The sequence below is a fragment of the Toxorhynchites rutilus genome, chromosome 3 (assembly GCF_029784135.1).
Source record: "Toxorhynchites rutilus septentrionalis strain SRP chromosome 3, ASM2978413v1, whole genome shotgun sequence".
Classification (NCBI taxonomy): Eukaryota; Metazoa; Arthropoda; class Insecta; order Diptera; family Culicidae; genus Toxorhynchites; species Toxorhynchites rutilus.
The window spans coordinates 298460477-298481834 of NC_073746.1; the positions used below are offsets into that span (position 1 = coordinate 298460477).

General features: G+C 39.4%; 1 protein-coding gene across 1 annotated transcript; it reads left to right on the plus strand.

Moving 5' to 3' along the window:
• Positions 1–5650: 5650 nt before the first annotated feature.
• On the plus strand, positions 5651–9628 carry LOC129776316 (adrenodoxin-like protein 2, mitochondrial). Its single transcript, XM_055781893.1, has 2 exons — positions 5651–6066; positions 8990–9628. Exons 1-2 carry the CDS (start codon positions 5888–5890, stop codon positions 9327–9329), a joined length of 519 nt encoding a protein of 172 aa, XP_055637868.1. The 5' UTR covers positions 5651–5887; the 3' UTR covers positions 9330–9628.
• The last annotated feature ends 11730 nt before the right edge of the window (positions 9629–21358 follow it).

Sequence of the window (21358 nt, forward strand, 5' to 3'; positions counted from 1 at the left end):
ACCCTAGATTTAAGGAAACATGTTGATATATACTAGTATAGCTAAGAGTTCGGCTCCTTTAAACCTATGTAACTGAGCCTGTAAAAATAAATGACTTAAATAAAAACGGCACGCCATATTTAGATCAAGGCGCCTAGAAGTATATCCTAAGGTGGGCCAACTTGCTAAAACCACTCTTCAGCCATCTTGGAAGTCTACTGTGTTTTGTTTGTAAACCGCTTCATATACCGCTCCCCTAACCCACCTTATGACGAAACGGCCTCACCTAGTACCATAGACCCGTCTTGATTTAGATCACCAGTTGACTGGTGCTGTGCGTTCATACACATTTTCAGCAACTGAACACCTTGGCTGTCACTTTATCCTCGATGACGAATGACAGTGTCGACGTCTGGTGGCGATAACCATTTTGGGAGGCAAATTAATCTTTATCGGTTTTGTAGGCCCGGAGGCAGTTTTAAATTGTCAAAATTTGAATGAAAAATTTTACTTCTTGTTAATTTACTAATTAAAACACGTCGTACTGAACCTTCATCAGGTGTTTTTATATAAATTTCTTGATATTTCCATGATTTCATTGTCTATTATCATTTTCGCTTCACAAATCAAACACATGAGGCACAATGCCGTCAACGCGAATGAAGATTCTTCCATGTATACGTTGAGGGAATTGAATTTGATGTTCCTTGTACCATCGAACCATCCAGTGTTGGCAAATGTACAAATTTATCCGGAAAGGTATATTGTTTTAGTTTTGTTTGTTTTGTTCTGTACGGTAAGAACACAGATTTTTCTCATAAAGCACCGATAGGAACTGTATTTAAACGGTTTTATTTAGCTTAGTAATTTGTATGTTTGTATGTTTGTACGTTTATATGTTTGTAACATGTTTGTCTGTAGCGCTTTACCACATGAATAGAAATTTGAGCCCCTTCCTGTTGACCGATTGATCTGAAATTTGGACCTTTATCTCTGCAGTCATTATAAAACTAGGTATTTCATTATTTTAAAACTCCAAGATGGCTGCCGCTACAAAATGGTTGATTACATATTTTCCCAAACTCCTTCAATATGGGTATTAAATGAAAGGGCTTGGCTAGTAGAACACAATTATTCATGAGGAATGCAAATCCAAAATGCCATTTTCTAGCGGCGGCCAAATCAAATTTTCCATGAACATGGAATACGCAGTTTTATAATGACAGTAGAATTAAAGGTATGTTTCGATGTTTGTTGGGATTTTTCATGATCTACTGTGTTCTACCAGTCGAGCACCTTCATTTGATACCCATATTGATGGGCTTTGAAAAAACATGGCGCCATTTTATGATGGCGGTCATTTTGGATTTACATTTTTCATAATTTTCCATAAATTTCTGAAAATATGTAATCCGCCATTTTGTAGTGGCCGCCATTTTAGGTTTGTATTTTTCATAAATAACTGTATTCTACTAGCCAAGCCCTTTCATTTGATACCCATATTAAAAGGGTTTTGAGAAAATATGTGAACGACCGTTTTGTGGTGGCGCCCATTTTGGATTTGCATTTCTCTTGAATGACTGTGTTCTACTAGTCAAGCCCTTTCATTTGATACCCATATTGATAGGTTTTTGAGAAAATATGTGATCCGCCATTTTATGGTGGCGGCCATTTTGGATTTGCATCTCTCATGAAAAAATGTGTTCTACTAGTCAAGCCCTTTCCTTTGATACTCATGTTGATGGGATTTTGAGAAAATATGTAATCCGCCATTTTATGGTGGCGGCCATTTTGGATTTACATTTCTCATGAATAACTGTGTTCTACTAGTCAAGCCCTTTCATTTGATACCAATATTGACCGGGTTTTGAGAAAATATGTGAGCCACCGTTTTGTTGAGGCGATTTTGGATTTGCATTCCTCATGCATAACTGTGTTCTACTAGTCATGCCCTTTGATTTGATACCCATGTTGATAGGGTTTTGAAAAAATATGTCATCCGCCATTTTGTAGCAGCCGCCATCTTGGATTTTTAAAATAATGAAATACCCAGTTTTATAATGACTGCAGAGATAAAGGTGTGTTCCAAATTTCATACCGATCGGTCAACAGGAAGAGATAAATTTCTTTTAATGCGGTAAAGCGCTACAAACAAATATGTTACAAACATAGAAACATACAAATTACAGAGCAAGCCAAATAACACCGTTTAATAATTGTCTTCACCATAGGCGAAAAAGATTTTTCCCCTTCCAGTACAAATAAATATGTGGCAACACTGAAACTACCTGGCATTTCGATTTCACACAAATGTCTAATATGACGCACTGTTTTGAAGCAATTGTCATTTATCTATTGACGCCAGTATCTAGAAAATTTTCTATTCGCTGGTGTGGCCAATTACTTGTGCGATACTTGCGCAAGTAACTGGAGCCGGGTGTTTACATGGCTCTAATAACTAGACTCTAGTGATTGGATTCTTCTACTAGCGCGTTGACTGGCACCGTCTAAATCAGCCTTTAAGGTCCGCTTCAATGTAATGACGAACTCGGGGAGCTTGGATAACTGAGTTCGACCTAGAAACACTGTTTCAAACACGAGCGAGATTGAGCGGGCCCGGAGTTTTCAAATTCGGGACATCGAAGCTGAATTTGACAGCCAGTTTATATGAAGAAAGATAAACAAAACGCAAAGCAAAAAGTGGTGGATTTTAACAAGTAGTTACACAAATGTAATGAATTGATTTTGATAATGGTAAGCGTTGAATGGAAGAATAATGTTCTACAGAGCTAATTAGGTTGAAATATATCCACTAGAAACATTAGAAACATATTTTTATTGCTGTAGAAAATTATGCTTTCTCTGTGGCGGGAAAAATAAACACAGCTTCAAGTACAACATTTTCAATGAAAATCAAATTATCCGCACAAAATGTATATTCTAATTAAAAGTGATACGAGTTTTGTACAAGTGATAAACAAATCGTGAGTGAAAACAGTGTCTAAGAGCCCCCGCACACTACAGACTTTTTTTCAGCCGACAGTTTGGTTGGATCGGCCTACTGATGCAAAAACCGACCCAACTGAATCGGTGTAATGTGCGCACATGCATACCTCTCCGTACTGAATAAGAAGCCGACCGAAATATCGGTCGACAAGTCAGTCTGCAGTCTGCGGGGGCTCTAATAATGATTATTTTCGTGTTTTTCGGGAGCCATTATTGGGAGAAAACGCAACATGCAATGCATTTGTGGCCCTGGGAGATATTTTTAATTTCACTGCCGGAGGAAGTCGTCGAGGGTAATTTTACATACCTGGTGGAAAGAAATGCAACGCGTTGATATGAAGATCTCAGGTACGGTAGCTATCAATGACACAATCAACATCCTGAGCCATTAAAGCTATTCGAGGTATCAGGTTTCATCTGTTTTCGATGAAAGGTTTCACTATTCTGGACCAATATCTTAAATTATAATCTAGAACGACTATAAAAATTGAGCGACAGTTAGGTTCAGCGATATGATCACATTTTTCAGTATTATTAACAAAAGCAATTTCCTTATTGTAAAGACAATTCGTCTAACTTTTGATGTCCACTTTACAAAGGTTCTGGTGAAAAGATTTAGGAGTTCTTCTAGTGTTGATTATACACGGATCCTAACTATGTAACCTGACCATGCAAACAGCATTTAAAATAATTTTCATTCAATGTATGAAAATTTTCAAGTGCATTTGAGTATGCTAGTGTCAATGAAGGTACTCTTATTCGAGTCTGTATTGTGGTCAGTGCATTAAATGAACGGTTCTTAAAGTTAAAACTGCTTTACTAAGCTTCACTCTATCTCTACAAATTCCTTTCTTTTATGAACTACAAAAGAATTCGACAAAAAATAACACTCATAGTCAGCGTTGCCAATGTTCCAGTTTAAACTGGATTCTTCCAGTTTTTTTTCACTCGATCCAGTCAAACAGTTAAACCCTAAAATTCTCCAGTTTTTTTCAAATATTATCCAGTTTTATTCAGTTTTTTGTATGTGTGCTTCAGTTTTACCCATTTTATGTAAAATAAATTCAAAATGTATAAACAATATCCCCCACTCACCCTTCCTATGCCTTGCACAACTTAGTTTTTTTTACATTTATCGTTCGTTCGATCCAATTTGCGTTTACCTTGGATTGATCTTTCTTTTATTTCACACTCAACTCAGTGTTATTATTTTCTTGCTTACACTTCAGAATTTCTAGGTCCTCCTAGTTGAGACAAATTGAACTACCATTTCAATTAGCATTGAACATCTTACCCAAATAGGTTCATAGAGCCCGTGTGATATGCTGGCTTTGAGTTTATATAATCATCAAATGTTATAGGCCCTTCAAATCATTTTAAATTTCAGAAGACCTTAGTGTCAATAAGTTCCATTGACTTTGATTGATATGAACATAAAACCCAAGTAATCTTGTCTCCGTTTACATCAATGGGATATTAGTTTTTAATGGTCTCTCAAAGGATTTTTAGTTCTAAATAGCATTAATATTACGCATGATCTCAACTCTCCTATTTGATGCATATTTCGAAAAAAAATGCAGGCTTTGCATAAAATACATAAGCACTATAGTGTTTATTTAGCAAGTATGTATACTATGGATATTTTTCCAAAAGTATATTCTCGAGCAGGAGGAAATACTTAAGGATACCTCATTTTGACCTTGATACCCAAATTTAGTTTGGACAAGTCTGATATAAAAGCAAAATACTAAAGAATAATATCAAAATTGGAGAGAAATAGCTTTTCAATACCAATATTTTATAATTTCAATACCACAGTAACACTGGAGCAGTGTTGCTTTGGTATTGAATGTGCTCTTTTTAGAATTTAAATATGTGGAGGCGATCTAGCGTAGTGGTAACATCCATACCTCTCACGCAGATATCACGAGTTCAATTCTCACTCCCGACATTATTCCAAAAATGGAAGTAAAAGTGACGAACCAGCCGAAATGTGTTGAAAGTGTCACTATAATAGAGAGAAAAAAAAAAGAATTGAAATAATATTATGGGACTCAATGCAAAAATATTCTAGAATTTTGATACATAGATCACTGCATACATTAGTGCAGAAAAAGAACAGGATTGGTGTTAAATTCCGTGTCCCTATGCACCTCAATTAATCTGGACATGAAATGTTATGAAGGACATGAAACAAAAAATACGAGATTTTAGTAGTTTTACCCAAAAGAAACCGTATTTTATAGAAAGAAAGATCCTCAAATATTGATTTACAGTAATGTTCGAGTAGTGGAAAACATCATTTTGATCTCCTCGACTTATATAATTAATTAATTGTTTATTTCGCCATTTTATGAACTGCATATGAATACGACACGAAGCTTCAAAGAAGATTATATTTCTCAAACAAATCGTTTAAAAGGCAATCTTATTAAAATAAAACGGTTTAACAGGATCCAGTTTTCTTCCAGTTTTTTAAAGAGCGATCTTCCAGTTTTTTGAAAATTATTATTGGCAACCCTGCTCATAGTACAGTTGAAAAACGCACGGTTTGTTTACTTTTTCCTCATACATTCCTAGCATCCGCTAGATGGCGACAGCGTACATTCTATGTCGTGAATTGACAGTCTGCTGTTCGTTTGGGCTTCGCAAATCGCTGCCAGCAGTGACGGCAAGTAGTTGTTCTTTAGTGAACCATGCGTGCAGATGTACTTGGTTTCTATTTAAAAGTATTCACAGGGCCGTGAATGCTGCACAGTGATTCTTAATATCTTTCACACGTTTTAATGTTGTTTTCTCTCGAAAAGCGTTGAATTGTGCATTAAGACCAGGCGATACACATTTTTTGGCGAATCGATACGCCGCTACTTGAGACAACGCCTGTCTTCGATCAAAAGAAACTATGTTTAAGTTGATTACATCACGTCTCGCTCAGCAAACACTACGGAAAAGCTTTGGTACACGCTGTTGGCTGGTGGAAGCTGTTGATGGCAAAGGTAGCATTCCGCCACAACAGACCCGGAGGATTCATAGCATCTCCCGGAATTTGTCCACATCCCAGCCAAACCTACAGAAAGATGAGTAAGTGTAAGCTTACAGGTGATTTGTTTAGTTTTACTTTCCACGTTTGTGACGAATTGTATGTGTCTAGACTAGGGGAAGGGTTACAAGATACAAAGAAACGTGAGTGGTTACGAATTGTACATCGATGGCAAAGGGGAAAGTTATAGGTACGTAAAGTGGGTATATTTTGCAATAGAAGCGTCGCTGGGAATAATTTTTTTAAGGGTCCCGTGAACGTAATGGTTATTGGAAAAGTCACAATCTTGATTTCCTTGTTGACAGCCCCTAGATAATGGCAAACATATGATTCAGATAGAAAGAGAACTGGTTTTGTAATCAGCTGAAAAGATGGGAAATGTAAATTTGGATAGCTCAGGATGGAACGTTTACTCATATTATTTTGACCAATGTTTTTTTTGTCTAATTTATCTATTGATTTGAAAGAATGAAAAAAAAATATCAAAGATGGTCTACTCTTTTTAAATTTGCCTTGTCACTGTGCTACTAACAGAACGATTGTATTGATTATCAGGTATTGTATAATAGCTAGAAATGAACCGAGACCCAAGACAACAAGCTTAATATTTAGGATTAAGCGATAGCGCCAACCTTGAAAATCCCATCCTTTATCATGCTAGTCACCGCACACCATTCAATTTATGGGTCGTGCGTAATATGAGTTTGTTTTATGGAACTGCCAGCTGTTTCATTGTAAATATTTACCGCTTTTTTGCGTAGACGGAAGCGAAACTCGGTAAAAATCCGATTTTTATACCAATTTATATCATGCGTTGCAATCATTTTTCTCTTAAAAATAAAATACAACGTCTAGTTCAACGACGCACGTATATATGGACAACGCTCAACGCGGCGTTCTGAGCTAAGATTTACCCTTATATTTAATTAGTTCACATGGTTATCTATTTCAAGATTCGAAAGGAATTCAACAATGATCCAGATTTCCATTAATTTGTCCCCCGAATTTTATTGTTTTGATTGGGCTAGAATTGCCACATTATTCAAGTGTTCTCCTGAAACGCCCAAAACGTCCAAATGACACCCAGTTTCAAAATTGCGCAAAAATGCTTTTCACATAAAAAAAACAAAAAAAAACGTGACCATCTCTGTGAATATTTTTAATACATCTTTTAATACATCATCAATTTTTCTATTGTTAAACGATCCATATTGTAGAACAGCAAACCTAAAACTAAATAAATCTCAAGTTGAATAACATCCAGTTTGCAACAATTTTTCGAACCACAAACCCAGCGAACCTGTTCTCCATGTCAAGGTAGGTTTAGAGTTCCGGTGAATGTGAACATGAACAAACATTTTGTTAATAATTCATCAGTCCATATATAAAACGCAAGGAAAACATCTTGAAACGATAGGAGGAAACGTTATTCTAGTTGAAAAACATATTTAAAAACAATCCATTTTGATAAAAGTGGATTAATTTAATATTTACCGTGGAATCGAGATGTTGGTGAACTCACCATAGCTCACCGACTTAGGTGAACGCGAACGTGAAAATGGTGGTGAATATAGACGTCAGAATATTTCCCCGTTCATGTTCACGTCCGAAAAGGTGTGTTTAGAAATTCTCGAATTTTCAATGAAAATTTCGATATAGATGCAATTTAATTCAATCGGATCTCTGCACGGGTTGAAATACTTCGTTGCTTCGGGTTGATCCGCGAACAACTGTATATTTTATACGAATTATTTTATTGAAGCTCGATGTTTATCTACTTCACGTTTAAGCCTGGTTTAGAGTTCCCGTGAACGTGAACTTGAACAGGTGGTGGAATAGTACGATCATTTCACGGTGAACTACATTGCGAACAAACAACTCAAAAATAAGTGGTCATTCTATTCATGTCGCGCCTGCTATGGGCTCCGCAAATCTTTAAGGTCCAACAAACTCCGACCCCGTACGAAGTCTGCCATGTACAAAGCATGGTATCGTCTCGAAGAGGACTCACAAGCACTTGGTGTTTTACTCGGGAATTAATCAAGCAAATGAAACCAAATTAGGCATATTGAGATTTTAGGCTGCAATAAATATTTCTGTGGTGGTTAGACTCTCCAAGTACCTCAAGTTTCCGTCTTAGCCGTAACCCTTTTCTTGATAGCGAGGAACGGTCTGAGCAGGATACCACGCATCAAGATCCAGGCAGTTACTAATGCTGTAGGTAAATCGACTTTCGGCACAAAAGAGTGGTTGCATGGTGGTCTACAGTCATAGACACCAAGGTGGCAATCCGGGAGTTGAAATTCCGAACAAAATAGCAGTCAGCATCTTCGAACGGTGCGAATTTCCTATCAGTGGCTTGGAGCCATGGTAAACGGACATCCTCGTCAAACGACCAGTGAGAAGAAATCAAAAGTATAAATTTGTTGAAATTCTCGTGATGTAAAAACGGTAGAAACAAAAGAAGAGCAGGAGTTGACAAGAAATGGTATAGCCCGAGGTTGGAGAGTTGTTGTGAATGAGATCCAATATTTTCATGGGATGTAATGAATAAATAAATGTACAACGAAGTACAGACTTGAAGAACGATATGATATCTACCAAATTTATGCCGAGAACTGGAAACGAATCACCACATTTCCATTGAGTCAAACCGCATACTTTAGGTTTGTTAATTTTTAGTCAACATTAACATATCATTGATTCGTATTTTAATCTATGCTGTCTCACCCCTGTGTTTTGTATGAGCACATGATATTAGCAGCACCAAATCTATGCATATTTTCAGTGTGCTGGAGCATCATGTTTTGAATAATGTTTTCTTATATCGGGAAAGTTCATTGAACCGCTAGTAAATGTAAATAAACTGAATTGACGTCATCTCTAAAGTACGATTGACTTTATAAATGCTGGACTTGAATTTCGAATCATTTCCATCTTTTTCATATCCTATTTCAATTTCAGAGTTGAAATCACATTCGTACGCTCGGACGGAGAGCGGATAAAGGCCAAGGGTAAAATCGGCGACTCCCTGCTGGATGTGATTGTCAACAATCAGATAGACCTGGACGGCTTCGGTGCCTGCGAAGGAACGTTGACTTGCTCAACCTGCCATTTGATATTCTCTCAGGCCGATTACGATGCCCTGCCGGAAAAACCTGGTGACGAAGAGCTGGACATGCTGGATCTGGCCTTTGAGCTGACCGATACCTCTCGGCTGGGATGTCAAATTATGCTGAACAAAAACATGCAGGGGATGGAAGTGAGGGTGCCCGCGACGATAAACGATGCCAGGAGCAGCTAATGGGGGTCTGCTGCAGACACAGATGCACATTTCGTTAGATAGTTACAGATTTGCTATGGTATGTTCCTGCTTGCTATTATTTTTATTATGTTGTTGTACAGATGTTGAGAGATTGGGCCGTATGTAGTCTATAGATAATTGAGAACGAGAAAACCATATGAAAATTCAAGCTATTTTTGTTGGCCTGGCAAAAAGTGACTTGACGAGTCATGGTGCTGCCTGAGTTCAACTTGAAACGCGGTATTTTCAAATGTCGAATGAACAAATACATTTTTAAGCAAAATTGAGCGAAATGCGAGCTTAGTGAGGTTAGTTTTTGTTCAGTGGTGTATCACATGGCCTATTGGAACTGTTTGAAATAAATTTTTATATGGAAAATGTTCGGAATATTGTTGTGGCTCCTAGCTTTGCTAGTCCTCTCTGGGGCCACAAAATGTGGCTTCTAGTTTAGCTAGTTTGATACTTGAGAAAGATTCCTCTATGGAGCCACCAATGTGGCTACCAGGGTGTGCTGATTACTTTAAGGCGTCATTCTAGTTTATAAACATGGGAAAATGTTATTTCTACATGTTTCTGAAGTTTAGGCATTCAAGAATATGCCCCAGAAAGAACTTCTCGAAAATCCTATTATTTACCGAGTTTTAGTCATTTTAGTGTCGCGGTATCTAATCTGGTACGGGCATAAGTTGTTGTACATAAATTATGTAAAGCGAGAAGAGGGGCCATGATCGTTACGTAGCAAAACTCCATTCTTATTCCTAACTAAATTCACCCGCCCCTATATGCTTGAGCAGCTAGCTTCGATTCTGGGACCGAATGAGGTGTGTTTCCTAAGCCAAGATGATAAAGCACGTATTGTAATGGGTTTAAGAGAAGCTAGTAAGCAGTCACCTCGAATATCGTGTTGATCTACCGGATCATGATTTTGTCATTGCTGCTAAACATAAGGTTATTCCGTTTGTTATCGCAGGATGCAAAATAAAGTTGGGTATTTTCTGTCGCCCTACGTTCCGCCAAAGGTGAGTCAACTGGTCCTGACGGTATCGGCTATAAGATGCTGAAACAGCTCTCCCAGCTCGTACAGTCTACTCTTCTCGACATCTTTAACGACCTGTGGAGAACACATGAATTTCCCGAGGGTTGGAGACACACCTTAGTAATACCTATACCTAAGGTCGGTCAAAGCAGCAACAACGTGGAAGGCTACCGTCCAATTTCCTTAACCTCCTGTTCATTCAAGATCCTGGAAAGCATGGCGAACAGACGCCTGGTCACCTTTCTAATAGAAAATTAGACTATCGACAGTTCGCCTTCCGGCCGGGTATGGACACCAACAACTACAGTAATCGTTCGCTTACTGGTCCTGGTCTAACTGGACCAGTTAAAAAGCAGAATTTCGTCGGCGCCATATTCTAATGGAAGATTTGCTATGAGGGGCATTCGAATGTAATTTGAAATGTTATGAAAATTGACATTATTTCCGCATGACAAAAACATTGATTAAATTACAGAAAAATATTTCCTCAAATTATATTTCATAACCGTTGTCGCACCCAATACGAAATTTCCATTGGAAACCTTTTGTTTATCCAATTTCACGATCAACGCGAATCAAACAGTTCATTGAAATTCTCCTCGATTTTATTTGACGTTTTACATGCCGGACCAGTTAAAACGCGAATGTCGATAACTGGTCTTCCCTTTTCGCCCAGTTAGGGAATGTTTACTGTACTTTGCGACCCTCGGAGACGTGATAGCCGAAGGCAACATGAACCGTCAGCACATGGAGATGGTAGCACTGAACCTGGAAAAGTCATCAACAGTCACTGGACCTTAAAAAGCCATCCCATTAGTGCTGGAAACTCTGGCAGATGGGGGCGTCGACGGTAAATTACTGCACTTCAACAACAACTTCGGCACATGCCGAACCTTTGATGTCAAAATTGGTAACATCAGCTCCCGAGTTTTTCACGAGGAAACAGAAGAGCGGCGATATGCGGCGACAGACATCAGGGTCTTAACTATACAAGCTATACAAAAACAACATCCCTCGCCGAAAAACGCTAAAAATCCTTGGAGTGAAATTGGAGAACCTCCTTTCGATCTAATCATAGACTCGGCGATCGGCGATAATCATAGACATAGCCATCAGGTAGTACATATTGCTCTGCACTGTGCTCATGAGGGTCTCCGGACACAACGGCATCCCAGGGAATGAAGCGGCCAACCGGTTTGCCGGAATCGGTCACACCGGACCGTTTTTCACTCGGGATGTGCCGCTTGACGACATGAAGTTGTGGATCTCTTTCCGCACCTTTTGGCCCGAAAGGTGGTTCGCAGCAAGAGGGCAGTTCCTCAGAAAAGTCAAAGGCTCGATGTAGAAAGAATGAGAGAATGGAGGGGGGATCTAGGGCAGAGGGTCCAAAAACCGAATTTTTAGCGTTACGTAATTTGTGTATCACGCCTAATAAATGTTCCGAGCTTCACTTTTTATGTTACAGAGGCGACATGTATCATCTTACTTAGACAATGGTCTGTCACTAGGCCACTGGTAGTGCATAGATCTTTTTTTTTGTTGTGTTGAGAAGTCCATCAGTTACTTTTTTATTCTGTGATATAGATGATTTAGCCTGTCGGACTACTGAACTATGTTTTCAGATGTCATAAATCTTGGGTTTTCCCCAGTTCTTTTATTCCATTTTAAGGGTACATTCAGGGGCCCATAAAATGGTTCTGGTCCTAGGAATGGTTTCGATGATCCACGTTGAGCTAATACATTGACTTTTTCAATATCTCCTTAATAGATTCACTTTACTTTTTTTAACCTCCTCTTCAAGAAATTGACTGTCAGAATAAATGCATATGTTTGCATGTCTACAATTGCGCCGTAGACAAATTGTTGCACATTCAATAACTTGCACATTGAGCCAGAACCGGGCTCTGTCGTTCAATCTGAAACCATCAGTGTACAAAATTACAGATAACCTTCAATATCAAAGAACATTTAGGGCGAAAAAAACGTCACCAACCTAGAAACCAATGAAGATAATTGAGACGCGAGCAAGCTCGAAATATAACGCTTTGAAGTTTGAAATCAGAGGTATATATAGCGATTTTGAAGTGAATTACTTCAATTTTATGTACTTTTAATGTTCATAATGCTCATACCAAGTAAGAATGGGGCTGTTTTTAAGTGAAAAAAATATTTCAAAAATTATAGGAGGTTGTGTCCAAAACATGACCGCATTGTTGACGTAGAACTACGCTGTTATTTTATTCAAGTCGATTGTTCATAACTTAGGATATTACCAAATCACATACAAAATTCTAGAACGACATTTACTTTCTTGGTGACTAAATGAACGAAATAATATCTGTTAATCTCTATAATCTCGAAAAGAGTAGCATTGCTTCGATATGATCAAGATGAATGCAAATGCAATCCTAATTGAAGGCAGTTTTGCGACTGGCACGCGAATCCAAATAACTCATAACATTCCAACACGACATTCACGATGGTATTCTCCAAATACTTATTTGGCGCACAAACTTAATTTCTGCTTCGCAATAGCGTCAGTTTAACGCATTAATGCATTGTCAAAGCCACCAATGAAGCCATTATGACGACGGAAAACAAGCGATGTTAACTGCTTGGAGTAATGAATAAGACAGAATATTTGCCTCACCAGAGATGCATCGTTCATACTCTAGCTATTATTTTCTTGGTGAGCCGATGATAGCCTAGTTTGATGATTCCCAACACAATTGTGTATTTCTGAACCTTAATGGAATGGCGTCAGTTTGATTTAATGATTGCATGCCAGAGACATCAGCGAGTAAGTAATTTGGTCGCGTCCACAGCTCAATCCGAATCGAAGACATGTGATGACGGAAGGAGGAACAAGCGATATTCATTGCTTCGTATCTAGAACGATACTGAAAGTTTGCCTCAACGAGATGCAATATTTATGCTCTAGGCCAGCGATACCCACCATGTGACCCGGCAGGCTTTCTGGTTGGTGTGTATGAAGTTTGGAACTCATACACAAAAATCTAGAAATATTGGTGAAAGGGCACGCGCCTCACTCAGTTAAAGCTTTCATTCATTGTCAATGCTACCAAATGTTCGTACTAAAGAGTTTCATTCTTGAATTTTTATATTTGTTTCTCGCTGGTTATAATTTCGTAATAAATTCATTTTTGTTTTGCGGCCCGCGACACCATGCCTAACATGTGTTTGTGGCCCCTCTGAAAAAAAGGTTGAATACCACTACTCTAGGCAAATATTCCCCTTCGTTGATAGCCGATAAGTTGCTCGCTATGGGTAGAGAAGCTCTCAAATGAGCAGAACAAGTGTATGGGAAAATGGAAATGCTTCGAGTTTCTATCGATTTAATGTAAGGGTGGAAGAAAGCCATTGTAGTAGTATAGGTAAAATCATGTGTATACACGGAGTAATAGTGTTTGTGAGAATCTTTTTGAAAGCATAGGGAGCCGTGGCAGTGTTCCGAGCTCTGCAATACAATTTTCATGTTAAAGTTGCTAAAACTTACATTATAGACCTATAAAACGTAAAAATAATAATTGTATCGATATCAACACAATTTTATTTTATTGATATTCATAACATGAAACGCTACGACTCAGGAATAACACTTTATTGAGTGGTTTTTATAGCTGATGTTGTCTGGCATCAGTGTCGAAAAAGTAACGATGCTTTCACCAATACAAACAAAACCATTGCCGAAAATTGAAAATTTATCTTTCAGATCACTAGCTCGAGTTTTCCGACGTTTTTCATTATACATTGCGACGGCAGATGAAAATTTGACATTATGTGAGTAATCGATGGGAGTTTGGTTGACATTACATACGATCATTTTCTACACATTGTTTTTATTTTTTATTAATTCGTTTATTTTTACAGGCTCAGTTACTTAAGTTTAAAGGAGCCGAATTCTTAAATATAGTTTTAAAACTATATATATAAATAATTTTCTTACATCTTTGATTAGTAAGGTGGAAAACCGATTACTCGCGGTGTACTCGAGTTTAGGAGGGTGACATATTTTTAGGAGAAGGATGGGATATAAGGAAATTGTAACAATGTTGATGAACACTCATTTCATAAATCTATTCGTATATCTATAGTGTATTTACATTTCAACTTATTCTACTATTTATAGCAAGGGGACGAATTACCCGCAAAGGAAAAAAAGGAGGGTATAAGGATGTAGGGACAATCACACACGAAGATCTATAGCTTTAAGGAAAACATATATATGGGACATGTAATCAAGGTCTAACCGAGCCAACACATCTCTCACCGGCACATTGGGCTGTCTTCCTCGGGCCCGAAGGGAGTTTTCTAAATTCGATCTGGCGACCAGATACACCTCGCACGACCAAACAACGTGCTCGATGTCGTGATAACCTTGGCCACAAACGCAGAGATTGCTGCTGGCAAGATTGAAACGGAAGAGTAGTGCATCTAACGAACAGTGATTGGACATGAGTCGGGAGAAGGTGCGAGTAAAGTCCCGACTCAAGTCTAGACTTTTGAACCACGGTTTGAGGCTAACCCTAGGGATAATCGAGTGAATCCACCGGCCCAATTCATCTTCATTCCACTTGCGTTGCCAGTTAGCGATGGTATTTTTGCGAACTAAAGAATAAAATTCATTGAAGGCGATTTGACGCTGATAAATATCGCCTTCCATTGCACCTACCTTTGCTAATGAGTCAGCCCTCTCATTACCCGGAATGGAGCAATGTGAAGGGACCCAGATAAAGGTAATGACATAACAGCGTCTGGATTAAGCACTCAAAATTTCTCGTATTCTCTCAAGGAAGTACGGCGAGTGCTTTTCCGGCCTCACTGAACGGATAGCTTCGACAGAGCTAAGACTACCCGTTACAATGTAATAGTGTTCAACAGGTCGTGAGGCGACGCGGTCCAGCGCTCAGTGTATTGCTGCCAATTCAGCAATATACACTGAGCAAGGATTCGGAAGACTGTGTGAGGTGCTAAAAAATTCGTTGAACACTCCATATCCTGTGGACTCGTTTATAGTGGACCCATCAGTTAAGTACATATTATTACAATTGATACCCCCATACTTTGCATCGAAGATCGTTGGAGCGATCCTCGATCGTTGGTAATCTGAATATCCATGGATATCTTGCTTCATGGACAGATCAAAATGCACAGAGGAATTGATGTAGTCAGGGAAACAAACACGGTTGGGAATATACGAAGAAGGATCAACCTGCATGGAGATGAATTCATGATATGAACTCATGAATCCGGAGTGAAAATTTAGCTCGATCAGCTGCTCAAAATTTCCGATCACCAATGGGTTCATGACCTTACACCGGATGAAGAACCGAAGAGATAATAAATTGAAGCGATCTTTTAGTGGGAGTAGGCCTGCCAAAACCTCGAGACTCATGGTATGCGTTGAGGGCATACATCCCAACGCGATACGGAGACAAAGATACTGAATTCGCTCGAGTTTAATGAGGTGTGTTTTGGCAGCTGATTGAAAACAGAAACTGCCATACTCCATCACTGAGAGAATAGTTGTTCGATACAACATTATAAGATCTTCTGGGTGGGCTCCCCACCAGGTGCCGGTAATTGTACGGAGAAAGTTTATTCTTTGTTGACATTTTTTACTCAGATACCTAATATGGGCCCCCCAAGTACATTTGGAGTCGAACCAGACTCCAAGATACTTGAATGACATAGCATGAGTGATCGGTTTACCCAAAAGTTAAAGCTTTGGTTTTGCTGGTCTATGCTTCCTAGAAAAAAACACCATCTCTGTTTTCTCCGTGGAGAATTCGATCCCTAGCCCAATGGCCCAAGTTGAAAAATTGTTCAATGGTTCTTTCAGGTCGGATTCGTTTGATCCTACGACAGACACCACTTCATCATCTGCAAGTTGTCTTAGGCTGCAATTTTGTGTAAGGCAATTGTCGATGTCGCTTACATAGAAGTTGTACAAAAGGGGGCTTAAACATTAGCCCTGGGGGAGGCCCATGTAAGAGACCCGACTTACTGCCGAATCTCCGTGAGAAAAGTTCAAATGTTTCTCACAAAGCAAGTTATATAACATATTATTCAATAGAGGCGGCAGACCCCGAGAGTGTAATTTGTCCGACAAAACCTCTATTGAAACAGAATCGAAGTCCCCCTTTATGTCCAAGAATACTGAAGCCATTTGTTTTTTTTCGGCGTAAGCCATTTGAATTTCTGAAGAAAGCAACGCAAGACAATCATTCGTCCCCTTGCCCCTGCGGAACCCATATTGTGTATCTGAGAGTAGGCCATTCGTTTAAACCCATCGATCAAGGCGAAACAAGATCATTTTCTCCAACAATTTCCGTATACAAGACAGCATTGCTATTGGGCGGTACGAATTGAAGTCGGACGCGGGTTTTCCGAGTTTTTGAATAGCTATAACTCGTACTTTCTCCAATCATCTGGAACAACATTATGCTCCAGAAACCGATTGAATAAATTCAACAAGCGATGTTTCGCCACATCAGGGAGGTTTTTCAGCAAGTTGAACTTAATTCTATCCGATCCCGGAGCAGAATTGTTACATGAAAGCAGAGCAAGAGAGAATTCTACCATCGAAAACTCGGAATCAAGATCGCCCCTACCTTGTGGTATATCTCGAACAATTTTTTGCACAGGAGCGGAATCAGGACAAACCTTCCGTGCAAAATTAAAAATCCATCGATGTGAATATTCTTCGCTTTCATTCGTTGAAGAGCGATTTCTCATGTTTCGAGCCACTTTCCATCATTTTTTCATTGACGTTTCTCGTGACAAACCTCCCACGAAATTTCGCCAATAAGCACTTTTTTTCCCTTTGATTAAGTTTTTAAATTGATCTTCAAGGGCTAAATATGTTTGAAAATTTTCAGGGGTTCCACGTTTCCGAAAAGCTTTAAATGCATTCGATTTTTCTACATAAAGCTTGGAACACTGGCTATTCCACCATAGATTGGGAGGCCTTCGACGAATAGTGGAACCTGGGATGGGTTTCGTTTGAGCGCGAACCGCGCTGTCATAGATCAAACGAGAAAGGAAGTTATACTCCTCCAATGGAGGTAAACCATCTCTGGAATTGATGGCTAAAGCAATCGCGTCCGCATATTTTTTCCAGTCAATGTGTCTTGTGAGGTCATATACCATGTTTATAGATTCAGAAGAATTCGACCCAATGGTGATGGAAATTTTGATTGGCAATTGATCACTACCGTTGGGGTTCTGGATTACATTCCACTTGCACCACTTGCACAATCTAACGATAGTGAATTCGAGCAAAGCGAGAGGTCAAGAGCACTTGGGTTAGCAGGAGGTTTAGGTACACGTGTTGTTTCCCCAGTGTTCAAAACGGTCATATTGAAGCTGTTACAAAGGTCATATATCAACGATGAACGATTGTCGTCGTACTGTTCCCCCCAGGCAGTTCCGTGAGAGTTGAAGTCTCCCAAGATCAATCGTGGCTCAGGAAGGAGTGAGCACATGTCAACAAGTTGTTTGCGGCTAACCGCAGCTCTCGGAGGCCAATACAAGCTGACAATACAGAGGTCTTTGCCTCTGATGTTTGCATGACAAGCAACAGCTTCGATCCCTCCAATAGGTGGAAGGTCAATTCTAAAAAATGAGTGGCACTTATTGATCCCCAAAAGCACCCCTCCGTATCTATCATCACGGTCCAAGCGTATAATATTAAAATCGTGGAAAAAGATATCATCTCGCGAAGAAAGCCAAGTTTCGGACAGAGCAAAAACATCACAATTGAAGTAATGAATTAAAAATTTGAATGTATCCAATTTAGGAATAAGACTACGACAATTCCACTGTAAAACAGTGATATCTCCGACCTCTCTATTTGAATTAGACATCAAGAGAGATAATCATCGTAAGGAGGGGCCATGTTTGCATCAATTGTTGCAAAATTGTCTTTAATACTGGAAGCATTGAGATGACAATGGTTCTGATGGAGTCGGAAACATTAAAACACTTGAAGATTTGATCCAAAAGGTCAGACAACTTTATAAATCCCGATTGGGAAGTTGAACTGGATGGAAAAATAGGGACAGTTGGGGTTTTTGATGTCCCCTCGAGTGCTGGGTCGTTCGAAGATGAAATATTCCCACGAAAACCAGGAGGAACCTGATTTTGCTTGTCCGCTGCACTTGATTTTTTAGGCAAGCTAACAGAGGATATAACCGTGGGGACTTGTTCTTGAACTTTGGGAGTGGTCACATTTTTGCCCCGGGGATTCCCTTTGAAAATAAACGGTGTGCCCCCGCTAGCTGTGTCCGCTTCCATTTCAACAACTGGCAACGTGGAAAAGGTATTGTGTGTTGAGATTGGTTGTTCTTGTTGTTGGGTCAGTGGCGAAGCGCCCTTTAAAATTTCCGCAAATGTGCGCTTCGAGCATTCCTTTAAAGAACGCTTCTGTTTCTCCCAGCGACTCTTGTAAGTTTCACAAACTGAGAGCTCGTGTGGGGATCCCCCGCAATATGGACATTTATGCTCAGTCGCACTGCAGGATTTCCCCTCATGTTGCTCTCCGCAAGTGGCACAGCGCTCCTTGTTGGCTCAATAATCCGAAGTGTGACCAACTGACTTGCATTTGTTGCAAGTCATGGGCTTTGGCACGAAGAGTCGCACAGGTAGTCTCAATTTGTCCACCATAACGTAGTCAGGGAGGGCGGCACCAGCAAAGGTGACTCGAAACGAGTCGGACGGCGTAAATTTAGTTTGGTTCCCATCATGGGAAAGTTTCCCGAGTTGGCGACAGTCCAAGATTTTAACTTCCATTGAGGGGAGCTTCTTGAACTTGCCTTTTCCTTCTGCTTTTATTTGTTCGCTCGTCAGACCCGTTTCAGTTATCACCCCCTCAATTTCTACGTTATGGGAGGGTATAAATGTTCGATATTCGAGAGTGAAATGTTGATCAGCAACAATCTCGTTTGCGTGTTTCCGGTCATTCACGACAACTCGCAATTTGTTCGGTCTAACCCTGCGAATTTCAGATACAGAAGTGTATCTGGCCAGATCTTTCATGATCTGAATCACGTTAAGGTTTTTCCCTTTCGGTTTTGGCCGGAGGAAAACAACCCACGGGCCAGTTCCAGGTGCATCTTCTGGATAAACTCTGACACGTGGAGCGGTGACAACAGAGGGGGAAGACGAGGACGAGGACGAGGATGAGGATGAGGACGAGGACGAGGATTGGGTTGGATCGGAAGCATCAGAAGGGGGAAGCGAAATCGATGATGGGAGAGGGGAGTGGAAGTAACAGTGGGTTGAGAAGGAAGGCTTGCAATTTTCTTAGAGGGGGGCTTGGTAGGATGAGCGGATTCGTCCCCAGAAGAATTATCTTCCTTATGAGGGACTCGTTTATGTTTTTTCCCAGATCTTATATGAGATTCATTATCGGAGATCTCCATCTCTGGAGATCCTCCACTATTCTCCATTTTACAAAAATTTCTGTCTTATTTCTAATTTATTATTGATTTTAACAATAATCTAAAAAAAAATAGCAAAAAAAAATATAATAATAATATTAAATGAATTGAATAATAATATTAATGAATTGAAATGAATTGAATAATAATATTAATAATAAATATGTGTACCTTAATATAAAAGTTGTTCCAATAATGCGCTCTACTGCCCTAATCAGGGAGAGACAGAGGCTACGCGCTACGGAGACAACACAATAGCGCAAGAATAGCTTACGGAGCCACGTGATGATGAATCCCGTTTGCGACAGTCACGCGCTGGCGATCCCGTTAAGCCGAATCAGTTCAACAGCCGCAATCCGGCTCGCTGCAAGAGCGCTGCTTCCTTTGTTCCTTCGTTCCACTTCACAAAAGGTCAGTTTGAAAGCGGACAGCAATGACCTTCACTCGTACACGATTCACTCGTACCAATAGCACAATAGCAAAAGTGGCAACGCACAATACCGACACTGAACTTTACTCTTCAAGAGTTGGATAGCGAATGAACACATTGTTGATATTGATTGTTTTTTTGCATATCGGGCCATGGGTGTGGCTTCCTTCCACCTTCACCTCGAACCGTTTACACACCAAGGGATTATAATATATAGCATAACAAAAAAATCTTAGGGAATTTCCGATTCGTTTGGTATGTAAATCGTCAAAATCGGATCGCGGCAAAAATGGTTATAGAATTAAAATTTTTCCTTTTTCTAATGAAAATTTTTTCAATAATGCGAGTATTCCCAAATCAGAGGGTGATTTGAAAACTCCAATAAATTTTGTACAAGGTTCATTATTTATTCATATTATCATTATTCATTATTCGGCAATTTGTGCTGAACTCTTGAAAAGGTCTTAGGGGCTGTCCACATACCACGTGGATAGAAAAACTACGATTTCAGACACCCCCCCTCCCCCACCGTGGACAAACATGGACATTGTCTATACCCCTCCCCCTGTTGTCCACGTGGACATTTCTCTATTTCTTGGAAAAAATAATCGTAAAAATAGCTGAATTGCGCCTAAATTTAAGTTTATGTTTGTTTCTATTCTCTATTATATGTATGTACATTATAAACATGTGAACATAATTAACAGAGGCAATTTCTTCTCAATTCTTTGACAGCTTTGAGGGGCAACAATTCGTGAAGCTATTTGTATTGCTGTTTGTTTACTTCCAAATATCATTTATCATGTGATCACGTTATAAAACATAATATTTACGTTATAGCAAAACATCACATGTAAATCTAATCTCGGACATTTTCTATCATAAACCGACGCAAGCTAAACTGTGAGTTTTCAAGAGAATAAGAATATGATTTATCTCCTGGTAATGAGAAAATTTTGTCTTTTTTTTCTCTCTAATATCCGGTATCCGGCCGGATAGCAAATATTGGCTGGATGAGCAGGATACCGGATAGTTACCCGAATATCCGTTTCACCTCTGGATTAGACTCTTGTTGAGTGCTTCCCGGTTGGAAAATAAC